Source organism: Musa acuminata, chromosome BXJ3-4 (genome assembly GCF_036884655.1).
Source record: "Musa acuminata AAA Group cultivar baxijiao chromosome BXJ3-4, Cavendish_Baxijiao_AAA, whole genome shotgun sequence".
Taxonomy (NCBI): Eukaryota; Viridiplantae; Streptophyta; class Magnoliopsida; order Zingiberales; family Musaceae; genus Musa; species Musa acuminata.
In genome coordinates, this window is record NC_088352.1 from 713,791 (window position 1) to 740,424 (window position 26,634).

At 37.8% G+C, this 26,634-nt stretch overlaps 3 protein-coding genes across 3 annotated transcripts; all 3 read right to left on the minus strand.

Annotated features, from left to right (window-relative positions):
* Positions 1–1,490: 1,490 nt before the first annotated feature.
* Positions 1,491–6,603, minus strand: LOC135636270 (endoglucanase 10-like). Its single transcript, XM_065147911.1, has 6 exons — positions 6,045–6,603; positions 5,271–5,578; positions 4,507–4,965; positions 3,127–3,262; positions 2,875–3,047; positions 1,491–2,154 (listed from the first exon to the last, which is right to left on the minus strand). Exons 1-6 carry the CDS (start codon positions 6,427–6,429, stop codon positions 1,756–1,758), a joined length of 1,860 nt encoding a protein of 619 aa, XP_065003983.1. The 5' UTR covers positions 6,430–6,603; the 3' UTR covers positions 1,491–1,755.
* Positions 6,604–11,596: 4,993 nt separating this feature from the next.
* LOC135635883 (uncharacterized) lies at positions 11,597–14,931 on the minus strand. The gene is made up of 3 exons (XM_065147306.1): positions 14,909–14,931; positions 13,826–14,348; positions 11,597–13,689 (listed from the first exon to the last, which is right to left on the minus strand). Exon 3 carries the CDS (start codon positions 13,626–13,628, stop codon positions 11,928–11,930), a length of 1,701 nt encoding a protein of 566 aa, XP_065003378.1. The 5' UTR covers positions 13,629–13,689; positions 13,826–14,348; positions 14,909–14,931; the 3' UTR covers positions 11,597–11,927.
* A 6,552-nt stretch (positions 14,932–21,483) lies between these two features.
* LOC135634894 (chaperone protein dnaJ 49-like) lies at positions 21,484–22,590 on the minus strand. The gene has a single exon (XM_065145610.1). The coding sequence runs from the start codon at positions 22,588–22,590 to the stop codon at positions 21,484–21,486; it is 1,107 nt and encodes a 368-aa protein (XP_065001682.1).
* Between the last annotated feature and the right edge of the window lie 4,044 nt (positions 22,591–26,634).

Sequence of the window (26,634 nt, forward strand, 5' to 3'; positions counted from 1 at the left end):
AGTTCACTGTGCTGGCAATTCTTTGTGTGCACCCACCTAATAAATGGTGTAATTGTACTAATAGAGTGCTGTGGTTAACCAGTTTTTATGGATACATGGTTTCAGTTGTTCCTTACCGGAGGGATCATCGGTGGTCCGTCAGCTTGCAAATGTGTTATGTATTCGGGTCATGATCAACTTTCATACGATAGGCCATTTATAATTTCGACAGGATATATGGAGGATGTGAAGGGTGCTTTTGAAGAGAAAAGCGGATTTAATTGATCACGACCACAAACACAATATGTCTTCTTCCAAACTAGTCTAGTCCTGAAGGTGAGAAAAGGGGGGACACCGATGGTTCTTGCAGGTACTGCGACTGATAATACTATACAACCTATGTACTTGTTCCATGGACCAGTTCAGAACCTCTTTCCTGATGAGCTTGTAATTGTTATTACGGTCAAATACTTGCTTCACATGTTGCGTGGAGTGTTGCAGGACAAATTCATCCATTCGAGTGCAAAAGGTCGTAAAGACAGGAGGGATGGGGAAGAACCAAAACGGAGAGTGCAACTTTGAACGACAAAGGTGGGGCGACTTTTGAACTTCCAAGTCGGTGTTCTATTTCCAAGCATGTCGACTTTTGAACTTCCAAGTCGGTGTTCTATTTCCAAGGAAGGATCATTAGACTTGCTTGTTTTTGATATCACTACATGGTGTTGAGTCGGTGGTTATTGATAGAAGATAAGATTTCTCAAGAAAATCTTATCGGAAAATCCTCCCACTTAATCCTATAAATAGGAGAGGAACATGTTAATGTATTCAAGCTAAGCTACTTCACATTTTCAATAAAACTTCTTTCATTATTGTTCTTATATTCTATTATTTCTATCATAGTATCAAAGCAGTGAGAATGAAGCTGAGATGAAGCTTCATTCATTATTCTTTATCTTCTATTATTTCTATCGGTTATGATATCTGAATACCACGCGAATCTATCAAAGTCCGTCGTATCTTTGGAGTTCCAACATGGATGCGTTCGTGTAACCTATCGTGCGGCCTGCACATTCTTTATGATTCGTGAGAAGTTGCATGCACTGCGGACGTAGGCAAGCATCCGAAGCAGCGCATCAGAAATAACAAAAGCTTCATTGGTCAAAAAGCTCCATGAGCACTCGGAGAGGATTACTTATTCGACTAGACAACACGATCGTTAGCCAATGGATGCAGCATGAAGACGAGCGGAGCAGAGGACGACTTGGGCTCTCGTTGGCCTAAGCGAACGGCATCATCAGATTCTTGCTGGGCCTTCTTTCAGGATCCAATCACATCACCACCATATCTTAAAGTCCTACTAATTTGGAGTTTAACAACTTAAAAAAAAATCATTTTTGCCAACTAGAATCTTATATATATATATATATATAGTCCTTCCTGGGACAGAATGACAAGGTAATCATCAGCTCAATTGGCATGGTCTAAGAGGCATTTACAAGATCACATTCATGTATCCAAACAAACAATAAATAAGCACTCAAAAGACGAAAGATTCATGTTCATGTTGTTGTGTTCATCTCAGTCTCAGCTTTATGCATTATGCACAGAACAACCTTGTGATATAACAGATAACTAGAGAAATCACCACAAAAAAAATGCATGTCTGATGAGATCAAACAAGTTGAAGAGGCCTTCAATCTACCTCCTGGTGTTCATTTTTTCATGTCATCAATCCTATTTGCTGTGTAACATCGAACGTTTTGATTCTGTATCCAACTATGGCTTCCAAGCTGATGGTGGAGGTGGAGGAGTAGGAAACATTGGAGGAACTGCAGAGAAGATAGTGTTCTTATCAATGCCGGTCGTTACTCCAGACAAAGAAACCAGTGCTGCAACCAGACCAGCATTTCCTGCTAGTGTTGGCTCTGTGTAGTTATAGTTTGTCCGAACGTCTTTGAATCCATCGTGCCTGTCAGGACCGGCGACCATGGCACCAACGATGGTGTTAGGATTCGGCTTTTTGGTGTCTCTCCACTTCCATCCTCCTTTGCAACTGTACTTCACCCCGTTCTTGGGAATCGATGCACCTCGGTGATGAACATGCTTAGGATAACGTTTGCCATATCCAACAACGTAGCTCATCTTCTGAGGATTGTTGCCCAGGATGTAATCAATCTGCCAACATCAAGTAAAGATTTTAGCTCATGGTGGCTACGGCAAGTATTTTGTTTTGTATTGTTATTTTCGCAGAAATGTTTTCTCTGAAAACACTGGCTGAATGAGGATGCTTAGATACCGAAAGAAAATTATGCAAGCTCAAGAGTTGATGTTTCCAGTTTAGCTAGTAAATGTTAAATGGAAAGAGTTCCTTAATCATTGAACAAAATTATTGGAGAACATGTGTAAGCAAATGTAATAAAAATGATCATTGGTTAGCACCTTAAGGAATATATGGATGCTAAAGTACTAGTGGAATTGAGAGAAAATACTATTGGTGTTCATAATTATTGCAGCATCATGGCATGGCTTCTTTCTAAATGCCAATTTGTGCCTTAACAGTGTCTTTATGTGGATTTTTCAAAGATGCATTTAGCTTCCAAAATTTTGTTATGATGCAATATCATAGCTAAATAACGGAGCAGAAGCCTTTTCTTTTTCTTCTTTTTATTTTATTTTGGGGGAAGGGCAAGGTTATAGACTGAGACAGAGGAGTATTGTGTTAGCATTTGTACTTGTCGGAGACATCCAGCATATTTGCCAGTTAAATTTTGAGATTTGGAGGAAATATCATTAAATTAGAACATAAGAGACTTCGATACATCATAAGTTTAAATTTACTTAGTATATCTTAATGAATAAATATTAAATCTTTGATCGTTAAATCTCAAGCCATACCTGGGTCTTGGCAAAATCACGGAGGACATCGGTCGAGTAGAAATTAGGTCCACAATACCATCCTGGTGTATCTGCAGCATCAAGATAATCACTATATACTGAGGCAAGGAAAGCTGCATTGACAACATATTGGAGTGGTTGAGGTCTTCCATGGTTCAGTTGTATCAGACCACCTGCATGGTTCGAGATCTGAGCTTGATTTGAAGACAATATATATACATATATAAAAGGAGCTAAAAGATGTTGGCAAACCTTTGGTTCGATTAAATGATGCAAAATACGGCAAGTATGAGCACATAATATTGCCTGTCTGATTGTGGAATGTCCTCAATATTTCTTCATACGGATAACCTGGACTCAGGAACAGCCGCAACCTGCTGAGAAGAACCTGAAATGTCATAAGCAGAGATCAAAAGAATCAGATGTTTAATCAATAAATGCTTACAACTTAGGTATGCTGATATTTGTAGCTTATGCTTCATGATACGCGTGTGTGTGTGTATATATATATCGTAATCAACAAGAAGAAAGGAGCCATAGAATGCCTTTAATGACAGTGTCTTTCAAACAGGCAGAAAATCACCTGATATGAATGTCAATTCATATGCAATCATGTAAAATAAAATTATCACAATCTAATTATGTTAAAAACTCAGTGCAGAAGATAGCTGAAATTAATTTGGTCTTATTTTGGTGAAGCAAGAAGCACATCAAGACCAAAATAGCAGGTTTCAGTAGGTGTTAAAACTTATTTTGGTCTTCGTAAGGAGGTCGAATCATCTCAAATATCACATCTGGCAGATTGAATGGTTAAACTTTTCAGTACCTCTCTCTATCTGATTGTTTCTGAAAAACTCAAATCAGCTAATAATTTCAGATCTGAACATGTACGGTGAAGTTCGAATCATCAGCTAATATTTTTGGAAACAATATAGATTTGTAAACCTTTACACTGCGATCACATGTAACTGCTGCTATATTTTTCCATGATACTCTTGAAACATCAGTTGGGGCTAAAACATAAAAAGAGTTTTCCACATCAAATTCAAAGATATGGCTTCCAAAGTTCAGATACCTGTTTTTATTAATCTAGAAATGACTTAGTAGTTACAAACCTAATACAGAATTAATTAGGGAATCCCGAGTCTAATACGAGTCGAAAACTGTACTGTATGTCCTAAGACAACCAACATTTGTCAAAGATTTTTAATCTAGAAATGACTTTGTAGTTACAATCCTAATACAGAATTAATTAAATAGGGGAATCCTGAGTCTAACACGAGTCGAAAACTGCACTGTATGTCCTAAGACAGCCAACATTTGTCAAAGATCTATTGGACTTCTTTAATCAATTTTGACTTTTTTTTCTTGAATTGGATGAACACTGCTTTGCCAGTGGTATCATGCACAAAATTACACTTCATCCTACCATCAGTCAGTTCACTAAACGATTGTGTGACCTAGGAATTTTAAAGGCGACTATGCAGGATTATTGACGGTCGAACTCCAGAAAAAGCTAGAGTGTAACCAAGATCCAATTCTGTAAAGAAAATGTGTATATATAGCAATTCTAGATCATGTTAGTGCCACTTGATCAGATTTCAGTGAACTATTCATTGAAGTTCAACTTACTTGAGAACCTGCAAGCTTGTTGTCCCAGCTGAATACTCCATAATCCGGGCCACCCCAGAAGGCACCTGCATGTTTGGCTAAGCCTGGAGCAGTAGCAAGTTGGAGATAGGAGGAGTTGCCGGTGGCAAAATACAACCATGCACCGCCCCACACATACTCATCCCAGTAACTAGTGGAGTTATAGAAGAGCGAAGGATCGGAGCCTCCTGGGCTATATCTACCCCTTTGGTCTCTCCCATACTTGAACAGAGTCCTGGCACCATGAGCAAGCTTCTCGGAATAAGTCTTGCTGTCCTTGAACACGATCGAAGCTGCAGCCAATGCAGCTGCCATCTCTCCTGCAAGATCAGAGCAACTGTGGCATTCGTACACCGGGCGGGGGTAGTCAATGTCTTCAGGTCTCACCCAGCAGTAATGGTCATTCGGACCCGGTCCCTTTGAAGTATCCCCTTGACCAACCTGTTATGTAAACATCATTTCAGATGCAATCACTGATCATTGTTCCTTCGTAGGCCGGGATTTCCTTCTTCCTCTAATACTATGAACGTAATCATTCTTTAAATTTGCTTGAGATGGATTTCTTGTAGCATCAAGAGTTTTAAATAAATCAAATTATGTGAAGGATTTTAGCTTGCTTGGAATTGAATTCATATCCAAGTTGAGGAGAGACAAAATTTCACTGTTATGCAGGATTGACTCAAACATCTTCTTCTGCATTTAAACTAAGCTACAATCATGGATTCTAAAGCCAGACAATGGCATACCTGAGCAACGACACGATCGATAGTGTCAGCAGAGGAATTAAAGGTTTTGAGGAGGTAGTCAGTGCCCCACTTGATGATATTTTTGACATGATCGAGTTCCCCAGCAGCCTCATACTTAGCACTGTACTCGATCACGCTCCAGCTGAGCATTGTCATGGCGAAGGACATGGGGAAGTTGAACTTGATCGCATCCCCGGCGTCGTAGTATCCTCCCACCAGATTCTTTTTGACAGAGTCGTCCGAGAGACCATCCTTCATGCCGGAGTTCCCCCTCCAACTCACGTTGTTATGCTTCGGCAGAGGCCCAGCTGAGAAATCAGAGACACCAGATCAGAATCCTTCGTTGTCTGTTTTGATCTGTTCAAATAAGATCTGGTGCTTTTTTTTTTTTCCCCTTTCTGTTCATCAATCTTTTGTGTGGCCTAACTCACATATAGATCTTGCGAATTATAGCTCAAAAGATTCGACATGAGTAACACTTGAGCAATTGGATCACTGAAAGGAATTGGATTAAGTGGGCTATAAGAGTGACATTCTATAGATCTGAATGTGCATTTACAGCTGAAGACACCAGTAAAGTGGATCCGATTGCAAGATTACAATTCAAAGAACTAAAAAAGCATTGAAGAAAACAACATGTTTAGAGTTAGATTAAATGGAGAGATTGATGGGGAAAATTGTGACGGTAATTTGATCGTGACTAAGAAAAATGTCGATCAACACGCAGTTGCTATATTACTTGCGGAGACGGGGATGATGACAGTGAATGCTTACAGCGCTGGGCGTTGAAGAACATAAGGGCCTTGTGAAGCGCCTGCGTGTACTCGTCGGGGGGCGGCGGGGGGCGGTGGTGGTGGGGCACCGTCTTAATGATGAGCATGATGAAGCCGATAAGTAGGCCGATGCCGAGCACGGATCCGACGGTCCAGAGGAAGAGCTTGCGGCTGACTACGACGCAGCCGAGGTCGACGTAGCGCTTCTTCTTCTTGCCGGAGGGGTCACCGGGCGCCGCGAGGAGCCAGCTCTGCTGCGTCTCGTCCAGCTGCCGCGACAGCGCCGCCCGGTCGTAGTCCTGCAGGTTCCGGCTCCGGTCGTCGTCCGTCGCCGAGTCCGCATTCGATATCTCCAGCGATCCACCCCATGGATCCCTCCCAAACATCTTCTCCTCCCCTCTTCTCGCCTCTCCTCTCCTCCTCCTTGTTCACAGCAACAGAATTATCTTCCTCTCTCTTCTATGAAGAGGAGAAGGAGGAGGAGGAATGGAAGAGGGAGGAGGGTGCATATGGAGGAGGAGGTGTGGTTGATGCTATGTGGCTCTCGGTGGTGTTTTGGAGTGTAGTGCTGGTTGGAGTGTCTCTTTCTTCAACTTTGAGAGCTCACCTTATTCTTCAACAACATGTGCGTCGGGTGGGGAAATGAGAGAGAGAGAGTATTCGCCGGGCACTACCGGTGGATGTGACTGTGGCTAACGCACTGGATCATTACTTCAACACAAAGTGAGGAATAAAGATAAATGGATTGGCATCAGGAGATGGAGATGATTGATTAGCTAGCTAGATATGCTTGTCTCTCTTTGGTAACACCACACATGAGGGTTGACAGTAAGTAGAACAGGATTCTACATCTAATGCTGCAGCTATGGTCGATTCAATCATATCGGCACAGTAAATGAACCTAAATAGCAACTAAACCATCATCAGATACTATACTATTGCAAATCTCCGACCATTCTTATTCTTTAAGCTGTGTTCGATTGTCGCGAGCTTGTCATGTCAGCTCCAACTCATTTCCATGAGGACACTGACACCTTAAGTTACGGTAGGTCGAGGGGGGGTAAAAAGAAGAGGTGGAAGGAGGACAAGCTGACGGTGCACGAGACGGAAAAGGAGAGAAGGTTTGGTGTTCCATCATGTTAATTATTGTTTTCCCTAAGACGAAGATAAAGAAGCCGGAAGAGGGACAAGGACGCAGCACCTTTGCTCCCCAAGAATTATTTATTCTTTAGTCTCATCTTGGGCGGCCTCTGCAGAACGTGGAGATGCCAGTGATGCGTGTCCCAAAACTTATGCGAAGGGGAATAGGGGGAGAGATGTCGGTGGAGGACTGCTGTCGGTGGAGTTGGAAGGAGACTTGGTCTCCAGAGACTCGGTCGCCACGCCCATCACACTGCATCACACGGACTTCATCCTACAACTCTTCTCCCACAGCGAGTGGAGAGTATTGTTCATCACATCATTGTGGTAATTGATTGAAGGAAGGATGGATGGATGGATGGATGAGCTTGTAACGAGACTGAAGCCAAGATTCAAAAGAAAAGGAAAGGGAGATAAAGTTTCATAATTTTTTTGGATGATTTCTCTAAATAAAAAAATCAATCTCATTTTTATTTCTTTTTCAAAAGCACCCCCCTATTTTCGTTTTTTCAAAATATTTATCCTTTATTTTTTTTTATAATTCTAATAATTGTCCCCTTCTCTTTCCTTCCCCACCTATCACTTTCACCCACCCATTGACCCCACTCTCTCACCTGTCCCGCCTTTAACTTTGCTCCCACTATGAGTTCATCTCCTGTTGCTTCCGCTCCAGCCTCATTTATATTTTATCTATGTTTTTATATTTTAATTTTCCAAATTTTAAATTTTCAAATTTTAAGATTATTTTAGGGCGAATTTCTTAAAAAAACCTTTTTTTTTTTTTGCTTTTTCTGTGAAGCATCCCCTTTTTTTTTGACCTAATACATGAAATATCCTTACCACCTACCCCCTCTTCCTTCTTGAAAAGTCCATAAGGTGAGTCGGTCTATAGTGTTTTTTAGACTATAAAAATATTATAATATTTTATATAATGTTATAATATTTTTTAGACTATAAATATAGTATAAAACAATATAAATATAATATTTTTATAAGATTTGTTAAAAAAAAAATACTATTGAGATACAGAATTTTTGTGTTATGCTGTATTATTTTCCAAGTATTATTGAAAATATTATAATATAGTATAAAAACATTATAGATATCAAATCATGGATATTTAGTTATGCAAAATAGAGATGTTATTTCCCAGGAAAAACTGAAATGGAAGATTTTTTAAAAAAGAATTTGCCCATTATTCTTTATCATTTTATTTATTCTTATTTAAATATATTATTAATTAATATTATATTAATTATTTTAAACTGGTCTGAAATCATGAGTTGAATCGTTCTAATTGAATGGATTATTAAATCGGTTCAACTGGAGCAAATAAAGAAAAAGGAAAATTGGTCTTAACAAGAGAGGGTTTTATACCCTTTTTCTCAGTATATTAATTACCACACTCCCAATTCTAAAAATCTTAATGCTCTTAGAAATTGATCTAAACTGATTGTCTTCTATGAGGCTTTAAAAGTTTCTTTCTTATACTTGTCTTCTATGAGAAAGAAAAATGTCATATGAATTTTAGAAATTTTACTTGGATAAACTGTCTCTTTAGAAGAGACAAGGAGGAGAAAAGAAAGCCAAAGGTTCACTTACACTTGAAACCCTGATCTCCCATCACAATTTTGCACAGACATGGGCAAAATGTAGCTACCACTAGAAATTTACTTTAGAAATGATACATTACATAAGACCTACTTGGTGGAAATGCACAGGTACAACCATGCATTATAAGCACTATAAATCTTCCTCACAAAAAAACTGACAGTAGCATGTATTATTTATGTATGACAAACAGTGCACCAACTGGCACAATAATAATTAGTGCTCAACAAAAACAACGGGGGTTTGCCACTAGAAAGGTGTTGACAGAACAAATTGGAACTTCTGTATATCCATTAAAAAATTTAAGCATTGTATCCAAGAACAAACTTATATCTTCTTAGCTGAATTTGCTGTTTAAAAGTTAAAAGCATACTTTTAAACTTACTGAAAACCAAATCACTATGCCACAAACAAATTCCTTGCTTACCAGCATGTACAATTATCTAGTCTGCAATACAAAATAGCTCCATCAAAATAAAACCTTTAAGAGAGAGATCCTAAACAATCAAATCCTCCAAAAAAACTTGTGAATTCAAGCATGCTTATCTCATATGACTGACACAATGGATATAAGATTCAGCACATCCATTTAATTTCTCAAACTGGTGGTTTATGTATTTCTGGCAAAAGGAACCAACATTAGTGCATTAATCATGTACACTAGAGACGACAAATATCACACGGATTGATTTGGCTCTATTAAGCTTTGTGATCAAGCACCACATATCAAATGAACAAAGACCCACTGTCTGAAATTAGCAGATCCAGACACATTGGAAACAAATAAAAGTGCAAATCAAGCCCATCAAGTAACTAGGAGCTGTGGCAGAAATGACAGAGCTTCTTCTAGATCAACATCAATACCTATTACCGATCTGGTATTTAAGGAGCTATTTGGAGAGATCTGTAAACCATCCATGACGATGATCCTTTATTTATGAAAAAACTCCAACATGTAAACTAGCATTATGCTAATAAGTATGAAGAATATCAGTTCAGACTTTGTAACACAGGAAACACTCCAATAAAACTATGTAGCTCGTTACTTCCTTGGTAATTAAAAAGTAAGCAAGCAAGCAAATTTAGACTTCTTTCATGCTTCCAAACAATCCTTAAGATTTACTTCATAATTCAAATATCAAGCAACTTCATATGTTAAGTTGATAACAAGAACTTATATGTTTGATAAACACATTTGATAATCATTGTACAAACAAATGAAGAATGATATAAATGCCATAATGTCATGAAATAAGCTTCATTGTCTATGCTGGAAAAGGCTAATTTCAGTTAAGCTGATTACTTGTCTGTTCCTGTAATGCATTCATATTTCACTGAAGTTGAACACATGATCCAATACTTGATTGCGAGATAACATTTCCTCGAGATTCCTTTTCATCATATGCCTTGGGTTCTTGTTCCACTAAAGTGAATCAGGATTTTATAACTTTGACTTCTGTATATCCCTCTTTTAGTTAGTATGATTTGGTCAGGAGAGAAGCTGGCAGCTCCTAGTATCATGAGCCAAGTTCATAATTATTTGAAATTTAACTCTAATTTTTATCTCATGTAGCATTCAAGGCTTTGCCTTTACATTGTCAGTATTTACCTCTTCATTCTCTCTATCCATCTCATGATCTCATATAAGGCTTGACGTATTTACTTCATACCATACGCATGCAAACAACCATTCAAGAAGGATTGTGAAGGATGGATCAGTGCATGATGGCCCTACCAATGAGAGATCCGAGAAGGGTTAGTAGCCTTACAAGTAGAGATTACTTCTGTACCTTTGATCATGGTCACCAAGTCATACAGGAGCAACCTCACCAGAATATTAGGGCTCACCCACACTATCCAAGAAGAGTAGTGCATAAATATTTTCCAACTTGCTAGGAGATAAATGTACCCTTAGGTAACCAGTGGTTACAAAAATTTTGCTCTGATCATAGGGTGATTTCATCTTTGACATGAAAGAATCATGACCCTGACTGCAAAATCTTTTGTTGTAAATCTCAAACTGGTCGGTGCTTGATGCACTATGTCCATTTGTAAAAATAGGGGATACACCTTGAATTGACACATTGCATTTAAAAATCACAGAAGATACCTCAATATATGCCACACCAATTGATAGTCAGAAAGAGCCCAACATACAGTACTATGATCCATGTTTAAAACGTTAAAAACTTATTATGCTTGAGTAAAGGTTCTAAAGGAGAAATGTAGGTTGGTTTGTTTTCTGGTAATTTATATATATCATTAGTCAGATCAGCATGCTATGTCATGTGACCATGTCCAAACTAATATCCAAAATACACTTTACGTCAACTATGACTATCTAGAACCTACCTTGGTCAATTAACTTTAATGTCTTATCCAAGGATTTAAATTTCTGTCTGATATTGGTCTCAATAGCTCGATGGACCGATATGATACCAGTATACAAAATGATATACCAACTTATACAGTCTGGTGTTCGTTCAATAAAATAATAAAATCATAAAAATAAATGGCACATATCAGTATTCAGTATCAAGCTATTTGTTTCAATATTGGTACTTGACCGAACCATTGAACACCAATCCATGCCAACTAGTATAGTTGAGATTTGAAACCTTGGTCATATTAAGGTGAAAAAAAGCAAAGGTAGGCTGCTCTTAACTGAGCCAAAATCAGGTTTCAGTTAATGCAAACTTCAACTGCACTAGAAACAAAATTACTTTTAGGCTGTAATTTAATGACCCACTTAGAAATTCAATGTCATAATAGCTTTTGCATTAACCAAATTGGACCCTCCACTAAGAAAGAACAACAAAAGTTTCCATTCAGGGCTTCTTAGTAGATCAAACAAAATAGAAGGAGAAAAAAATATGTGAATATTTCAAAATGTCATAGGACAGTAACAGGACACTCACTGATATATGTATTACCAAAAAATGAGATACCCTATGACAAGGAAGCTAAAGGGAAAAAAAGATAGAACAAGATAGAAATAGAAACTGCTGAATATCTCAACTCCAAATTAAAATGGACAATGCAGGAACCTCAACACTTACCTGACTATGAACTCACACAAAAATGGAGAATATCCACATCCTTCTCGGCCTCCAAACTTTTTACCATATCATTACTAGCATGTGTTAATACCATCCTTACAGTCCCTTGTTAGATTATTGAATGTTTCCACCCGATTCTTTGCCCTATGGAGCACCTCCGTATCCACTGCAACCCTCATGTACCCATCAAACTCCACAGGGTGGCCATTGTTTAGAGCCATCGTCTCATTATACCACTCGCTTGTGTTTCCCCACATCTCCTTGTAATCGTCAAGCAAATGCACCTTATAGTGTGATCTCAGTTTATCAAAGTAGTTATAGAATGGCTCATTCGTGGCAATATAGAGATTCCTCCATTGATGTATCACCTTTGTTAGCTTCTGCACCAGGGCCTCAGGAGAAGTATCTGCATCCAAATTAGGCCACAGTTCCTTGTTCCTGGCCTTCTCGCCACGGACCACATGGATGCCATCATACTCCCAGTCCATCTGTCCTGCGATCTCTGACACAATGTTCATCAGCCGCTTGGATTTCCAAATGGCTTGCCATGGCCGCTGAATGTACTTAGCAGACCGACCCTCACACACACGGTACCAGTAATTCTCGGGCTCTGGCCCGTCAAACTGCCTCCAGATGATGGTGCTTGGGTCCTTCTTGAGCTGCATTGGCGTGACCTTGTACGTCGGCACCTTGAGGACGGTGATCTTGCCACCAGCCTTTCGGCTTGTGGCACGATCCCATTGTTGCCAGTCCCTCAAGAATTCACTCTCCTCCACCACCGATGCCGACTCCTTGAGGTGCTCGAAATCGAAGTAGTATCGGAAATCCTTACCCTCCTCATCCCGGCCACTGGGATTGTAAGTGGCAGCCAAACAGACGTTGAGATCCATCACAAACGTCCGGTTCAAGAACTGGGCCTCGCCGAGGGCGCAAAGGAAGCTCCACAGGTACTGATTCATCCCCTTGCAGTAATCGCCACCGCGCGTGTAGTAGAGATATTTCCCTTTTCGGAAGTTTGATTCAGATCCGAGCGTCGGGATCGTGTCGTTGATCTCGGCATCCGCGATTTGGGAGGGAGGGGCCCGGGACGAAGACTGGAGCCGCAGTGGAGGCTTGGGGGCCGCGTTGACGCCGGAGCGAAATTTTCCGGCGGAGACAACCTCGTAGGTGCAGTTGTCAGCGGGGGCGAGGCGGAAGCGGCGGTAGTCCTTGTAGCGTCGCCAGGACTTCTCGCGGTGGTTGCGGAAGCGCCAGGCAGCGTCGCACTCCCAGGGGGCGGATCCAGATACGGGCGTCTCATAGCTGAGGAATATGATAGAGCGATGAAAGATACGGGTATTGAAGCGCTGGATCGCAGCGAGGACGCGGGGGTCGGAGCAATTAAGCGGAGCGTCGGGGTCGCAGTCCGGCGCCAGAGATGGGAGGACTATGGCAGCGGAGGAGGCATTGTCGGCATCAGCTATGGCAGTAGTCGAGTTATCGGCAGCCGTAAGGGGGGCGAGGTCCTCGCCGGTTTGGAGGACGGAGTCGTCGGTGCGGAATGTAGCGTTGGGGAGGGTGGCGGCGAGGGACTTCGAGATGATGGCCTTGGGGGAGTCGAACCAGGGGTCGGGGGGTTGGTAGGTGATGGAGACGATGGTGAAGATGAGCACGGAGAGCACGAAGAGCGAGAAGCACACGTTCCCGACTAATTTGACCGCCTTCTGACTCAGCGGCACCTCCCGATCTGCCGCCGTTGCCTCGGTTGCGCTGCCCCCACCCCGAGAACGCTTCATCGTCGTCCCGAGGGAGGAGGCTCCGTTCCCCTTCGCTTAAAAGAAGGTTAAAAAGAGGATACTGTACACGTTGACAGTGGAGACGACGGTAAGAAGGAAGAAACGGACTAACCAACCATCAAACAGAAAATGGCACTCTTGCATTGGCCGACAACCAGGGACCCACAGTTTCATTATCGCCGGTACCAATGACCTACCTCAGCTCGTGGCCCATCCGTAACACGAGATAAGCTCTAATGAACAAACTCAAGAAGGATAGGAGTATTCAGGTGTAAACACGACTCGAGTTCGGCCATGGTCGAAGTCGAGATCATTTATGGTTGGATCAAATTCTTCGTCTTAATGTTCTTATCGAGATGTGTTGAAACAAGAAGCTCGAACCACCTGCATGTCTCAGAAGAAACAAGGGCAAAGGGCAGAGTTACATTTAGCTAGTTTAAGATAATAAAGAGCAGGAATAAGTTTCACGTCAGACTTCAAAACTTTGGACACGCTAAAATAATGTCGAGTAGGAAGAGGTTTTCAATCCATCACACTTACTATTCAAGCGCGGTCTGTATGCCATATACAATAAATTCCGCAAGGCATAATATTTGGGACTGGTAATATATATCTAATTTATACTGCAGACTCAAAAAACACAATATTTAAGGATCCATCCGCATCCTATGGAAAAGCCAAAGCCTTGAAGGACCAACACAATGTCTTGGCCACATCCATCTGGAAGGGAAGAACCAGCCATGTTATAGATGGTCGTCACAAGATAATACATGCAACAGTTATCAGAAACAACAATTACTAGTAATTAAGTAACAACAATTACTGCTCAAACGAAACACATGGGTGAACAACGATATAAAGCAGATGACAAAATTTTTTGGAGCCTAATAACATCTCCAACTAATTCTCTAAGACGATATTAAACCAGTTTGGGTCTTTGTAATGTAATAATTTATGCCATAAGCACCATGATGGTGCTCGTCCTTGATGCAACCAGAACTAGCAGCAGCACATTGGCAATAAAAACTGATAGAGAACACATGGGTGAACAACGATATAAAGCAGATGACAAAATTTTTTGGAGCCTAATAACATCTCCAACTAATTCTCTAAGACGATATTAAACCAGTTTGGGTCTTTGTAATGTAATAATTTATGCCATAAGCACCATGATGGTGCTCGTCCTTGATGCAACCAGAACTAGCAGCAGCACATTGGCAATAAAAACTGATAGAGAATACTAAAATTCGACTTATGCCATCCATGAAAAGCATACTTACATATCAGTCTGAAACCTCTGCATAAAGTTCAATTTTCAAGAGAAGGAGAATCAGCTGCTTGCTCAAGGTTTATTGATTTTGTCCAATTCAAGAGAGAAAATCCGAAAGATACTAAAATTAAGACACAAAGAAACACAGGTGAAGGAAATTAATAGAAGCAAATCAGACAACATAATAAAACACTGGCACTGCATGTTAATAGTTTTATGCAGGAAAAGAAGTCTTGAGAAATCACAATGTGCAATTCTCTAAAAACATCATTTTCTCCATATTGTCAGTACCATACGGCTTAAGTGTTGGTCCTCAAAATATGCAACATACATGGTTGGTTAACAAATAAGTATGAGTTTGAAGATACGAAGTATGACAATTGACCAGAGAAAGAACCTACAGTAAACACGTAAAAGATTGCAAAAGTTAATCAAGCTGTCCAACAAAGTATGATTTATGTGTGAGAATCAAAACAACGAAAGAGACACAAAGACATTACTACAAGAAAGGAAGATGTTGTAAGCTACTTTTAAGTATCAGAACAATGTAGATATTTTTTTTAAGAACAATGTAGATATCTAAATATTAACTGGCTACAAAGAAGCTAAAGCAGTTGGCGAGATAAAATTCTAGCCGAGAGAGTATAAACTTGCTTTAATGAAGAAAAATGGAAGAAAAAAAACTTCAAAAAGTTATTTTACAAAAATAATGCAGCTTATTTAATTTTTAAATTAGAAAATAAGGAGCAAAAGGGTTGAAATACCCTATAAAGAATGCAATTTTATGCAAGACAGCCACCTGATGGACTATCAAAATTACACTGAAAAGTGTAAATTTGACTGATTAACTTGTTAACTAAATTCTCGGCAAACTGACAGATAGTAGAAATAAAGGAGATACTGAGTTGCATAAATATAAGGATTCGATCAAAATCACACTGCAAAGTCTGGGAAAGAGCAACTATACAAATATTAAAATATAAAATAAGAATTTTTGAGAGCAACGTGATTTTGTGCGAGAAAGATCATTGGTTAAGGCTATTTACTCAAGTAACTGAGATGCTCAGAAAGAAAAAACAGAAACTTTGACATATTAATGTGGCTAAGAGAATTTTGGTGGGTGCAGTAAATTAGGGCTCGAGTAAGATATGAATGATCCAACAAAAGGCTAATTATATATGTGTGATTGAGTCAAATTGACCCAAGATTATAGAAAAAAATCCTCAGTGCAGTTGTATCACTTTAGTTTGATTCTAAACTTGCATTAATGATTTAGTTCAAGTTCTTAAGGTCAGATCCTGGTTCCGACAACATTGCGTAAACCCCACAATAACGGCAGCATGGTGCTAAATTTCACTCGCTGACAATGTGTGGTTCCACAAGTCCATGTGCATTGGAGTGCTCGTGCAAATTGCAAAATGGGAGAACCAATTTAATTAAATCTTTCATTCTTAGGAGCAAGCATCTATTTATAGTATTCCTCTAAGTAAATTAATTGGCATTAAAGTTTCAATCACCAAATAGATAATTTTGATGGTTGTAAATAGGCAAGTAGGCTAAGGTCGGAACACATGAAACAAGAGTAACTAATCTTTTGAAAAGGCATGAATTTTGAGATTACTCAACCATAATTTCCACTATGACCACTATATTAAAACAACATGTTAACAAGGATAAGAGAAAGCAACAGACCATAGGACAAGTTGAAACGAAAGCCTTAACATACAGAAACTTCTCAAAATCTACAAAGGACAGACACAGGATCAATATACAAAATGTTTTAGCAACAGAAAACCAAAACAAATAATAAACTAACCTACACAAGAAGCGAGCCTTACAAAACCAGTTATTAATCAAAATGGAAATGCATCAGGTGTGTTCACCAAAGTAGAAAAAATTAAAAGAATGAAATGGAGAGAAGTGTTTATCCACTGGAATGAATATACACATAAGCAACCAAAATTGAAGAAAAGTAGGTATTAGATTTAAGATATGAACATGAGATCTCAGTTGAAAGCCTCCCCATCGGTTTCACTGACCTCAAGAATGGGCTGGCACATAGATGGGATATCTAAACTATTAAATTCATTGAGCCTAATCACTGGTTAGGCCCAATCACTAGTTAACCTTCTAAGCAAATCAAATTTTTTGCTCACTTTCGATGTGAAACTAATTGATGTGTTATAATCTCCCCCACTTGAGGGCTTGACATCCTCGTCAAATCCCAACATAAATTAGAATCTGACCCTAGCATGGCATGGGAAGCTTAGCCCAATGGTAGCTTCATGCCATAATGCCCTCTGGCCCCGTCCATGAGTAGCCCTTTCATACTTGAGCATCTCACCAAATCTCAATACTAGGTCGGGATACCAATTGTGATTATCCGTTTGATGGGATGATTGACCTATTAACTTTGTTGAGTCTAAACCACTAATTCAAGATACTTAAGTCTAAATTAGCAATGGAACACTCATCATACCTTTATAAATAAATCTAAATCCTTGTTCACTTCTAATGTGGGACGAATTGGGATGTTATAATGGAAATAACTCAATATGATAAAAAAACTATTGGATCAAAAAAAGAAAACGACGGGTTACGATGTGAATGTCTAACAGAAAGTCCATTGATTTTGGTAGCTCCAAAGTAAAACGTCAAAAAATTTAGCTAAAAACTTTTAGTTCCACTATTAACTTCGTTGAGTCTGAACCACTAATCTAAAATGCGTAAGTCTAAGTTAGCAATAGAACACTCATCATACCTTTATAAGTAAATCTAAATCTTTCATCACTTCTGATGTGGAACTAATCAGGATATTATAAGGGAATTAACTCAATGTGATCAAAAAATTATTGGACCAAAAAAAGAAAACGACATGGGTTAGGATGTGAATGTCTAACAGAAAGTCCATTGATTTTGCTAACTCTAAAGTAAAATGTCAAAAATTTAGCAAAAAACTTCAAGTTTCATCAGGACAGATGTTGTACTTTTTGGTTTTGGTGTATGATTGGACTCAAAACTTTTGTGACCAAGAGCCAACAAGAAAATAATTTCAGCTATCTTGTTGTACTAGCTCAATCAATTATATATGCCGAAACTAGATGCGTAGTCGGTCTCAATTAGGACCTGTAACTCACTGAAATTTAGACTCTTCAGATCATGAACATATTCAGAAGTAAATCATATTATTTTGGAAAAAACATCCAAGAATATTGACAGAATTTCCTAAAAGAAAGATCAATAATGCATTACAAGTTGACAACATAGCATGATAAATTTAATTATGCTTTACGTGACAAAGAAACAATGTGGGTTATCCAAGCACGCAATAATGGCAGTGAGATAAAAAGGCACCTAACACAAGGCTCTGACCATTGTGGCATCTCAGGATGGTCAGATATATGCAGATACCCACCTCTGGTGCACACACAGATACTCATATAATATAAGAACTTCTGAACAAAGGAAAAATCTACAATATGATATGTGACACAAGAAACTAAAAGAAATTCAAAAGAGAAATTCCTATGTGCTAGCAATAAAAATTCTGCCCATGATTGCATGATTTCCAAAAACATAACCTGCAACAGAATGGTTCAATCTTTGAGGCAATCATCAAACACAACATCAAGCTGATTTAATGATGCAAATATATTCTAAGCCTTCAAAAACCAGCAGGTAAATTTCCTACCCGATTCAGCTCTGTGCACAATAGGGACTATAGCTGACGCAAATCAACAGTCAGTGTGTTATTGTTGACTCAGTTAACAAAAAGTCAGTATATGACATTAATTTGAAAGTTTTGGGACTCGATGCAGCAGCGTTGCAGTTTATAATACACGAAAGAATTGTTGCTGAGCACTGGACTTCACCACACAGAACATGATCAGCACAAAGTTTAGCTTTGAATGCTGGCATTGGAATTCTCAAGTTGCTTGCATGGATGACTTACAGGGAGATAGATGGAAGTTGTGCACTTAATCAGTCTTTTACAAGGCTATATTTAGAGCAATTTGATTTTGGTAGATGGCTTGTTCAAGTCTAATAATTGTTGGGAGATAGATGGAGGTTGTGCACTTAATCAGTCTTTTACAAGGCTATATTTAGAGCACTTTGATTTTGATAGATGGCTTGGTCAAGTCTAATAATAGTTGGGTTATGAAGGCCGTAACATGCCAGGCAGTTGACTTTGGTTGATCTGTGTTGGCAATGGAGCTGTAGTGTTTCGGGTGAGAAAAAGAGTGTCAGCCACATTAAAGAACCATATAAGTAAAGATGGATAGCTGAAGCAATTAGGCAATGAGAAAGAGAAAGAAAGAAAGCATAAAGAAAGTGGGGATAAAGAGAGAGAACCACCGAAATGACATTAGAATAGATACTAAACAATCAACACACCTCCTGCATGTGAAGGAGAACCATGAAGCATATTCTCAAACGTGGTAATGACCACTTCTTAACACTTCCACTTTCACAAATGTGTTCACAAAAGACTCACTTTTTGAATCCTCCAAATAACCATCTCATATTAAACCAATAAGAAACAGACCAAATGTATCTCAAAGTCAACAATATCTCATAGAAATGAAACTAGCAACTAAAAGATCTACAAAATGGCCAAAATACATCCAAATTGATCCAAACAAGAAACAGCACTTTTCAAATCCTTAAATAACCTTGACAGAATCCAAAATATCCTGAATTTATCTTAAAGAAAATGAAAAATCCTCAATCTTAGACTTATCTAGATTATTATCATCCTTCTCAAAGCTCATTGAGATTTGACGACACCAATGAACATAGTATTGAGCTTCCTTTGGTCTCTATCAACCATCACCAGCTAAAACAACCAATTTTAATAAATGAAGGCTGATATAGAGCTAATAATCTCATAAAAGTTCCACCTAGAACTTTTCTGACGAGAATGAACAATAAGCCATCATCCACAAATCTATCTCTTACTAAGAACATCATGTGTCCTCTTGATAATCAAGGCAATGCAATCATCCAGGATATCATCCATTTTCTTCCCCTTTACTTCCCCTTTACAGAAAAGACAATATAGGTTGTAAAGCTGGGACTTTGTACAGAAATAGAATTTGGTTACTGGAACAAGATAAAATCATGGATTTTAGATCCAAATTTTGATCTGATCTAGGGAATGCAAATCCAGGAGGCAGTCATTTTGTTACTAAGTAGAATGTTTGCATGGTTAAACCCATAGAAGCAAGAATGATACATTGAGCTCAAAGTAGTTCATGTTTGATCCCAAGAAAATTCCATGATTGACTAAACAATAAATAAAAGATTCATCTTTAAAATGTTGCTTCAGCTTAATCAGTTCTACCAGTTATCATCATTCAATATTATCTGATTATTATTAAAATTAGTCATTAACACTTTAATTTTAAACCCCGTGCATCACATGGGTTTCCAAATTGTAGGTGAATGATTGTGTGACCCTAAAGGATTGAACCAAATGAAGGACCCGTGTCCAGTCAGCTGACAGAGAAGCATAATGAATCAATACAGACTCGCATACAATGACATACTACCAGAAAAAAGGAAATGGAGGAAAAAAGTAGCATCTTGTTTATTCCTCTTCATTTTACAAAAACCTGAAGGTCATATTCAATGACTATGGTAACGCATGTGCTTCAAGCTACATACCTAGATTTGGGATCTTTCCACAGCATGATGGTTTTTTTTCTTCTCTATTTATTTGGTTATTTGTTGGATTCATTTCACGTTTTAGCCTCTTCTGCAGCATGAGGTCATAAATCAAATAATCCATGATATTGCTTGATTACGATATTTTCTTTCCTTTCTCAATTATGACCTTTCTTTCTTTCATTTCTTTCCTTATTCAGCCAAATATTTCATTGAACTATTCATCCAATTTTCTGTCTTCTGTTTATGACTCCTAAATTCTTCCAATAGTTTGGTTAAAGAACAACAACAGCAACAATAACAAGATGTAAAGTTCCAATTATAAAGGGTCAACTAAATGAATTGTTTTCTACAATCAAACCTTCTATAAAGCAGAATCCCTATTAAACCAAGAGCAACATAATCTCTTCTACCATAGTAACTATTCTTAGATCTCCCTCTACCTATCCAAAGCATCTATAGGTCGTTCTTAAACATATTTATATCATCGTAAACAATCTTCCAGATTATTTAGGAATGTAACATCTGAAAAAATCATAAAAGCAAGGTCACTAGTTCTCTATAGTTTCTACCCAAGAAATTAAATAAGAAGACATCTAAAAGAAAAAGTTTCTACTGACAAACAGACATCTGATACAAGCCCAACATGAATAGATACAGTAGGCATGAACAATCAGTTGACAACAGAAAATCATCTTTGTTGTGATCTTGTCCTACCTGGACTTTGTGTTACATATATGTGACCACCTAAAACTAGATTCATCATAGACAAGTAAAAATATCACATAAAATATTCGAATATTAATTTTGAGTAGACAATATAACATGCTCAAATGTTCTACTGTTGCAAAACTAGTTGCATTGTAAAACTAAGAATAAGGTAACATGTAATAGCAAACCCACCTTGAGTTGATGGCATCAAGCTGCTGCCTCAAACTTCTGAAGCCTATCGCAATGTGGTGTTTGGTATGACAGTCCCCAGTGTTGTCTCTGCAACTCAACCCGGCAATTCTGTTCAAGGATCCCAACATAGTCACTCTCCACATGTTCCTCCAAAGCAATGCGTTTTGGGCTCTCATAAGGATATTCCTCTTCAAATTTCACTGACTTAACAAAGTATGCCACACCCCTTGATGTTTCTAGCTTGTGCTCATAAGGATAGGATCGGAACAGCATATATATTGGTTCAGAAGATGGAAGGAAGTTCAGCAAGAACAGGATAATGATAGGCAAGATCTGTATGAGCATCCGGAGATTATGATTGACAGAACCATGCATCTCATGAGCACTCGCCCCACCCGTGCCACCAGTTCTAAAGCGGAAAGTGCGAAAATGAGTGGCAACCGGAGGCCCTCCACCAAAAAAGAAGTTCCTGAAGATCTCATCAGCATCAAAGTCCTCGTCATAAAAGCCACTGAAACCATGATTGCCACGCTGTGCCACCGGCCGATCAGGCTCATCTGAACCGAGAAGATCATACCTTTTCCTGCTCTCATTGTCGCTCAAGCACTGGAAGGCCTTAGATACAGCCTTAAAGGCTTCATCAGCACCAGGCGCCTTGTTCTTGTCAGGATGCACCTTCAAAGAGAGCTTCCGGTAGGCCTTCCTAACTTCCTCCACAGTGCATCCTTTTTCAACCCCCAAGATCTGATAGTAATCATTCAGCTTCTTAATCTGACTGATGACGGTCACCTGCTCCTCAGTGTAGTCCCTCGAAGACCCAGGACCATCCGAGGAAATCCTAACCTTGGAAGCAGAAGAGACGGATGCAGCGGCAGCACGGGAAGAAGTACCGCTCGATGGCTCGTCAGGCTGGGAAGCGTTCGACGACGCAGCGGAATCAGCGGGACCGCCGGATTTGCCATCAGAGTCAGCAGCGGCGGAGAGGAGGCCGTCGATCGGCAAAGTGGGATCTAGACGGCGAGCCTTGGAGAGAAATTTGACGGCGCGAGTCCGATCACCGGACTGCAATGCGTCCTTACCGATCCGGAGGCACTTCAAAGCATCATCTTTGTTCCCCTCCATCGCCGTATCCGACTCGATCAAAGAGATGTATCCCAAACGGATCGAGAGATCCCTAGGACCTAAGGACGAGAAAGACTAAAACCATCAGTCAAAGCTGGGATGCAAATTCCCAAACGATCGGTCTGTCGATAAAGAAAACAATAGATCTACCATAAATCGTTAGGGATCGAGATGACCTTCCGCTCCCGGGAACGGGAGGGCACGTCGCGAAGACGTGCGCCGAGGGTTTGCTCGAGCGGCGGCGATCACCACGAAGAAAGCCGATAGTGTTTGGGAGAAAGGGAGAGGGGAGGGAGGACGAAGAGGGAGAGGATTTCGGTCTCTCCCCGCACCGAGGAAACGAAGTTTTGACCCAATCCCTGAAGTAGAAATAGCAGTAAATATAATTATAATAATATTAGGGCAAACCTTAAAAAAAAAAAAAAAACTCCGTATTTTTTATTTTTATTTTTTCCACTCATTTTTTTTCATTTATTCTTGAATAGTATTTTTATTTTCTAGAATATTTTCTAATTATCTTTGTACGATAAACTCAATTAAATGGAACAAAGAATCAAATCGATTCTAGTTAAAATCTATGCACTTATCCGTCACCTTCTTGATCGAAAACGATGCAACCTCTTATTCTCATTCATGTCAAGCGTTTTCATTTAAAGCCTTAGTTCAATATCAATCGTTTTCGTTCACCTTCAATACTAATATCTTACTTCCAATAACCTCTTGGTTTCAACGCTTACATGTCACTTCCATTATCATGATCTACGGTTTGAAAACCCTAATATATTCTCTTTCCACATAACTCCCCACTCGATGTAACAACGGGTTCTACGATCTCAAGTTCTTTCTTGTTCTATGATACGATAAGATTTTTAAGTTTTTTTCTATTTCCTCTTCTCTACTTAGTGGTTAATCTAAATCAGGTTTGATACTTTTGCAAATTATTATTAGCTTGAAATAATGAATTTGTCTACTCTATTAAGTATATATTTTATGCTTAAATAGTTAAAGCTATTACTTGCTTTTAGGGCTACTCTAATATGCAGTATGCCACAGCTATAATATGAAAATGGCCCTAAACTTTGTTTAAAAATTTATTTTTAAATTTGATAAAAATAGTTGTCTCATTAAGCTGGGTAATCTTTTTTTTTTTTGGTCCTATTAAAAAATAATGCTACTTAGCTTAATGGCTCAAAATTTTTTGTAAAACTATAAAGGATACATTGTAAATGAATTGATAAGCACCCAATGATTACTTTTTTATAAATTTTGTATACTTAAATCATCTTTTTTAATGGGCTGATTTTTTTTCTTCTATTTTCTCTAATTTTCACCTTTTTGGGTTTGAATGTATCTCCCATCTGACCACAAATTCAGTTGTATATTATCAAAGAAGGCATTTATTTTTTTTAAGAAAATAAAAAAACTTTCCAAGAGGGTTACACTATTTTTGAAGTCATATTAAAAAACAATATAACTCAGTTGGCACTCTGCTTAAAAACTTTACAAAACATACGTACCCCCATTAAAATGAATTGAGAAGCATCCATTAACCATTTTTTTCTAATTTTGAAGTTTTAAATGACCTTTATTTTCAATATTTAAGGCCCTTAATAGATTGTAATTTTTCATTATTGGGTACATTAGGTTGAATCCATCTCCCATTTATCCACACATTCCATCTATGAAAGTTTTTAAGAAAGTTACATATTTTCTTAACTAAGTTATACTGTTTTTGGGACTTATTCAAAAACAATTATAACTCAGTTAACAAACACTACCTTAAAACCTTCTTAAACTTTCCTGGCCCTTACAAATAAATTAAAAAGCAGATCACCTTTTTTATCTTTGGGATTTTAAATGGCCTTTTTTTTAATTAATAGTTCTGTTTAAGTATTTTTTTAATCAATTAATGATGGATTTTCTTGTTTATGAGATGCACATTTGTATTCATCCTTATTGGATTCCCATGTCTAATTTTTATTAGTTTATACATAAAAAAAGTCATCATGGAACACTTACTATAAACATAAGAATCTTTCTATAAACATAGGTAAGTTTTTTGATATATTTATATATAATTATGTCAATTTAATTTTTTTTTTATTAATTTATTAATTTATTAATTTCATCCTTGTAGTTTCATATATTTTGATGATGAAAAGAATAACCAAATATTATCAAACTGAATGGTTACGAATATCAACGGGGGTAGGGAATGCTTCCTCGTCCCCATCCCCATCCCTCATCTTTTTTATGAGGAATCCTTACTGGGAGTGATAAACCTGCGTGTTCTCGGTAGTATTCTAATTAATTCATTCAATTTTAAAAAAAATTATTATCAAGTCTTATTAACAATACTAAAATTTACATGTAACAAAAGATAAATACATTTAAATATAAATAGAATTAAAATTATCATAACTCATGAAAGAGGTAGAGAGAAGATGGAGAAAAATCGAGGAAAGGACGGGGGGGTGGTGCGGGGGAGTTACAATGGCTAACAAGGTGGGGGCGTAAGGTGTGCAAAGATGGTTGCGATAAAGGGGCGGGAGGCTACGAAGCGATGAGTGGGCTGGGGTTTTAGGATAAAAGGGGAAGCCAAGAGGAGAGAGAATGAAGTATGTGATGAAAAAAGAAAAAGAAAGAAGAATATCAAAGAATCATCGTGCTCCTTCGCTAATTGTCATTTGCCATTGATCAGAAGAGGAATTATCATTTGCCAAATGGAGAGAGAAGGAGGACCAATAAAACCATGAGGAAATATTTTATTTGATTCAATTAAACCAAATAGCACTATTAGAATTTATAAGTACTTTTATCCTAAAACTATTTTTATAGTTATATATGACAATTTCAACAAAGTCACTATACAATGAACATTTACCAGATTGACAATTATATTTAAATTGTTGGCATCTTAAATATTTTTTTTTTTGTCACTATGTATTGATTCAATCCTTGCTTTTTATTTATTTCAGCCCTTTATAAATATTAAATTAGGTTCTTTTTTATTTAGGTAAATTCACCACAATTTTGATCTAAAAACCACTTGAATATATTTATAGAATGTTTTTTAATATTTTAAAGTATCAATTTTTTTAAAAGATTTGAGTTACACTGTTTTTGAATGGGATTACATGGGGATCTATTAAACAAAAAAAAAGTATAACTCCATTAAAAAAAAAGTATAATTTTATCTATCTTTATCCAAAAAATCAAAATTTTCTTTGAAACATTAAAAATGTTTAGTGAAGCCAAAATTTGCAAAATTTTCTATTTTAGAAATTACAATATTTAATGTTTGATTAAATTAGCTCTTAAAAGGTTAAAATTTATATTTTTGATAGATTTAAGATGAAACTAAAAGGTTGTCATAATTTTATTGTTTTATAATATTATATTTATAATTTTTAGATAATCTTTATTTTTTTTATATTATTAAAACAATATATCAATATTATTTATTTGGACCAGTTCAAGTCGTTTTGTCGGTTCAATACAATGGTCTGATTCAATATAATGAATTTGAAAAGGGAGAGAGGGAGGAGGAAAATATAAAAGAATGTTTGAGGGTCACTTTTATCATTTTAAAAATTAAGGACTCTTCCCTAAAAAAAAAGAAAAAAGGAAAATAGGGGCGAAATATTTAGGGAGAAAGAAAATAAAGTAAGTTTAGGGATTTTTCTAGAGAATTTACCCTACATTCAAAGTCACTAAGAAAATTAAGTCTGACTTGAGACAAATATCATTGACGATATATAAGGCTATCAATGTATACACCTTATGAATTATTATATAAATTCAAAATCTCCTTCATATAAGAAACTACGAAGAGTACTCTTTAAAAAATAAAAATAAAAAATCAAGTTTTTCTGTACCATTAAAGCTCATAGTTTTAGAAACCAGGCAGCTTTCAATACAACCACCACCAACAGATTTATCGTCAGAAAACTATTTTATCCTGTTAGACATCATGGGAAAGAGAAGTGATAAGCAATAGCATCATGGGGTTATTGAAGAAACTTGATTCAGATGGCACACGTA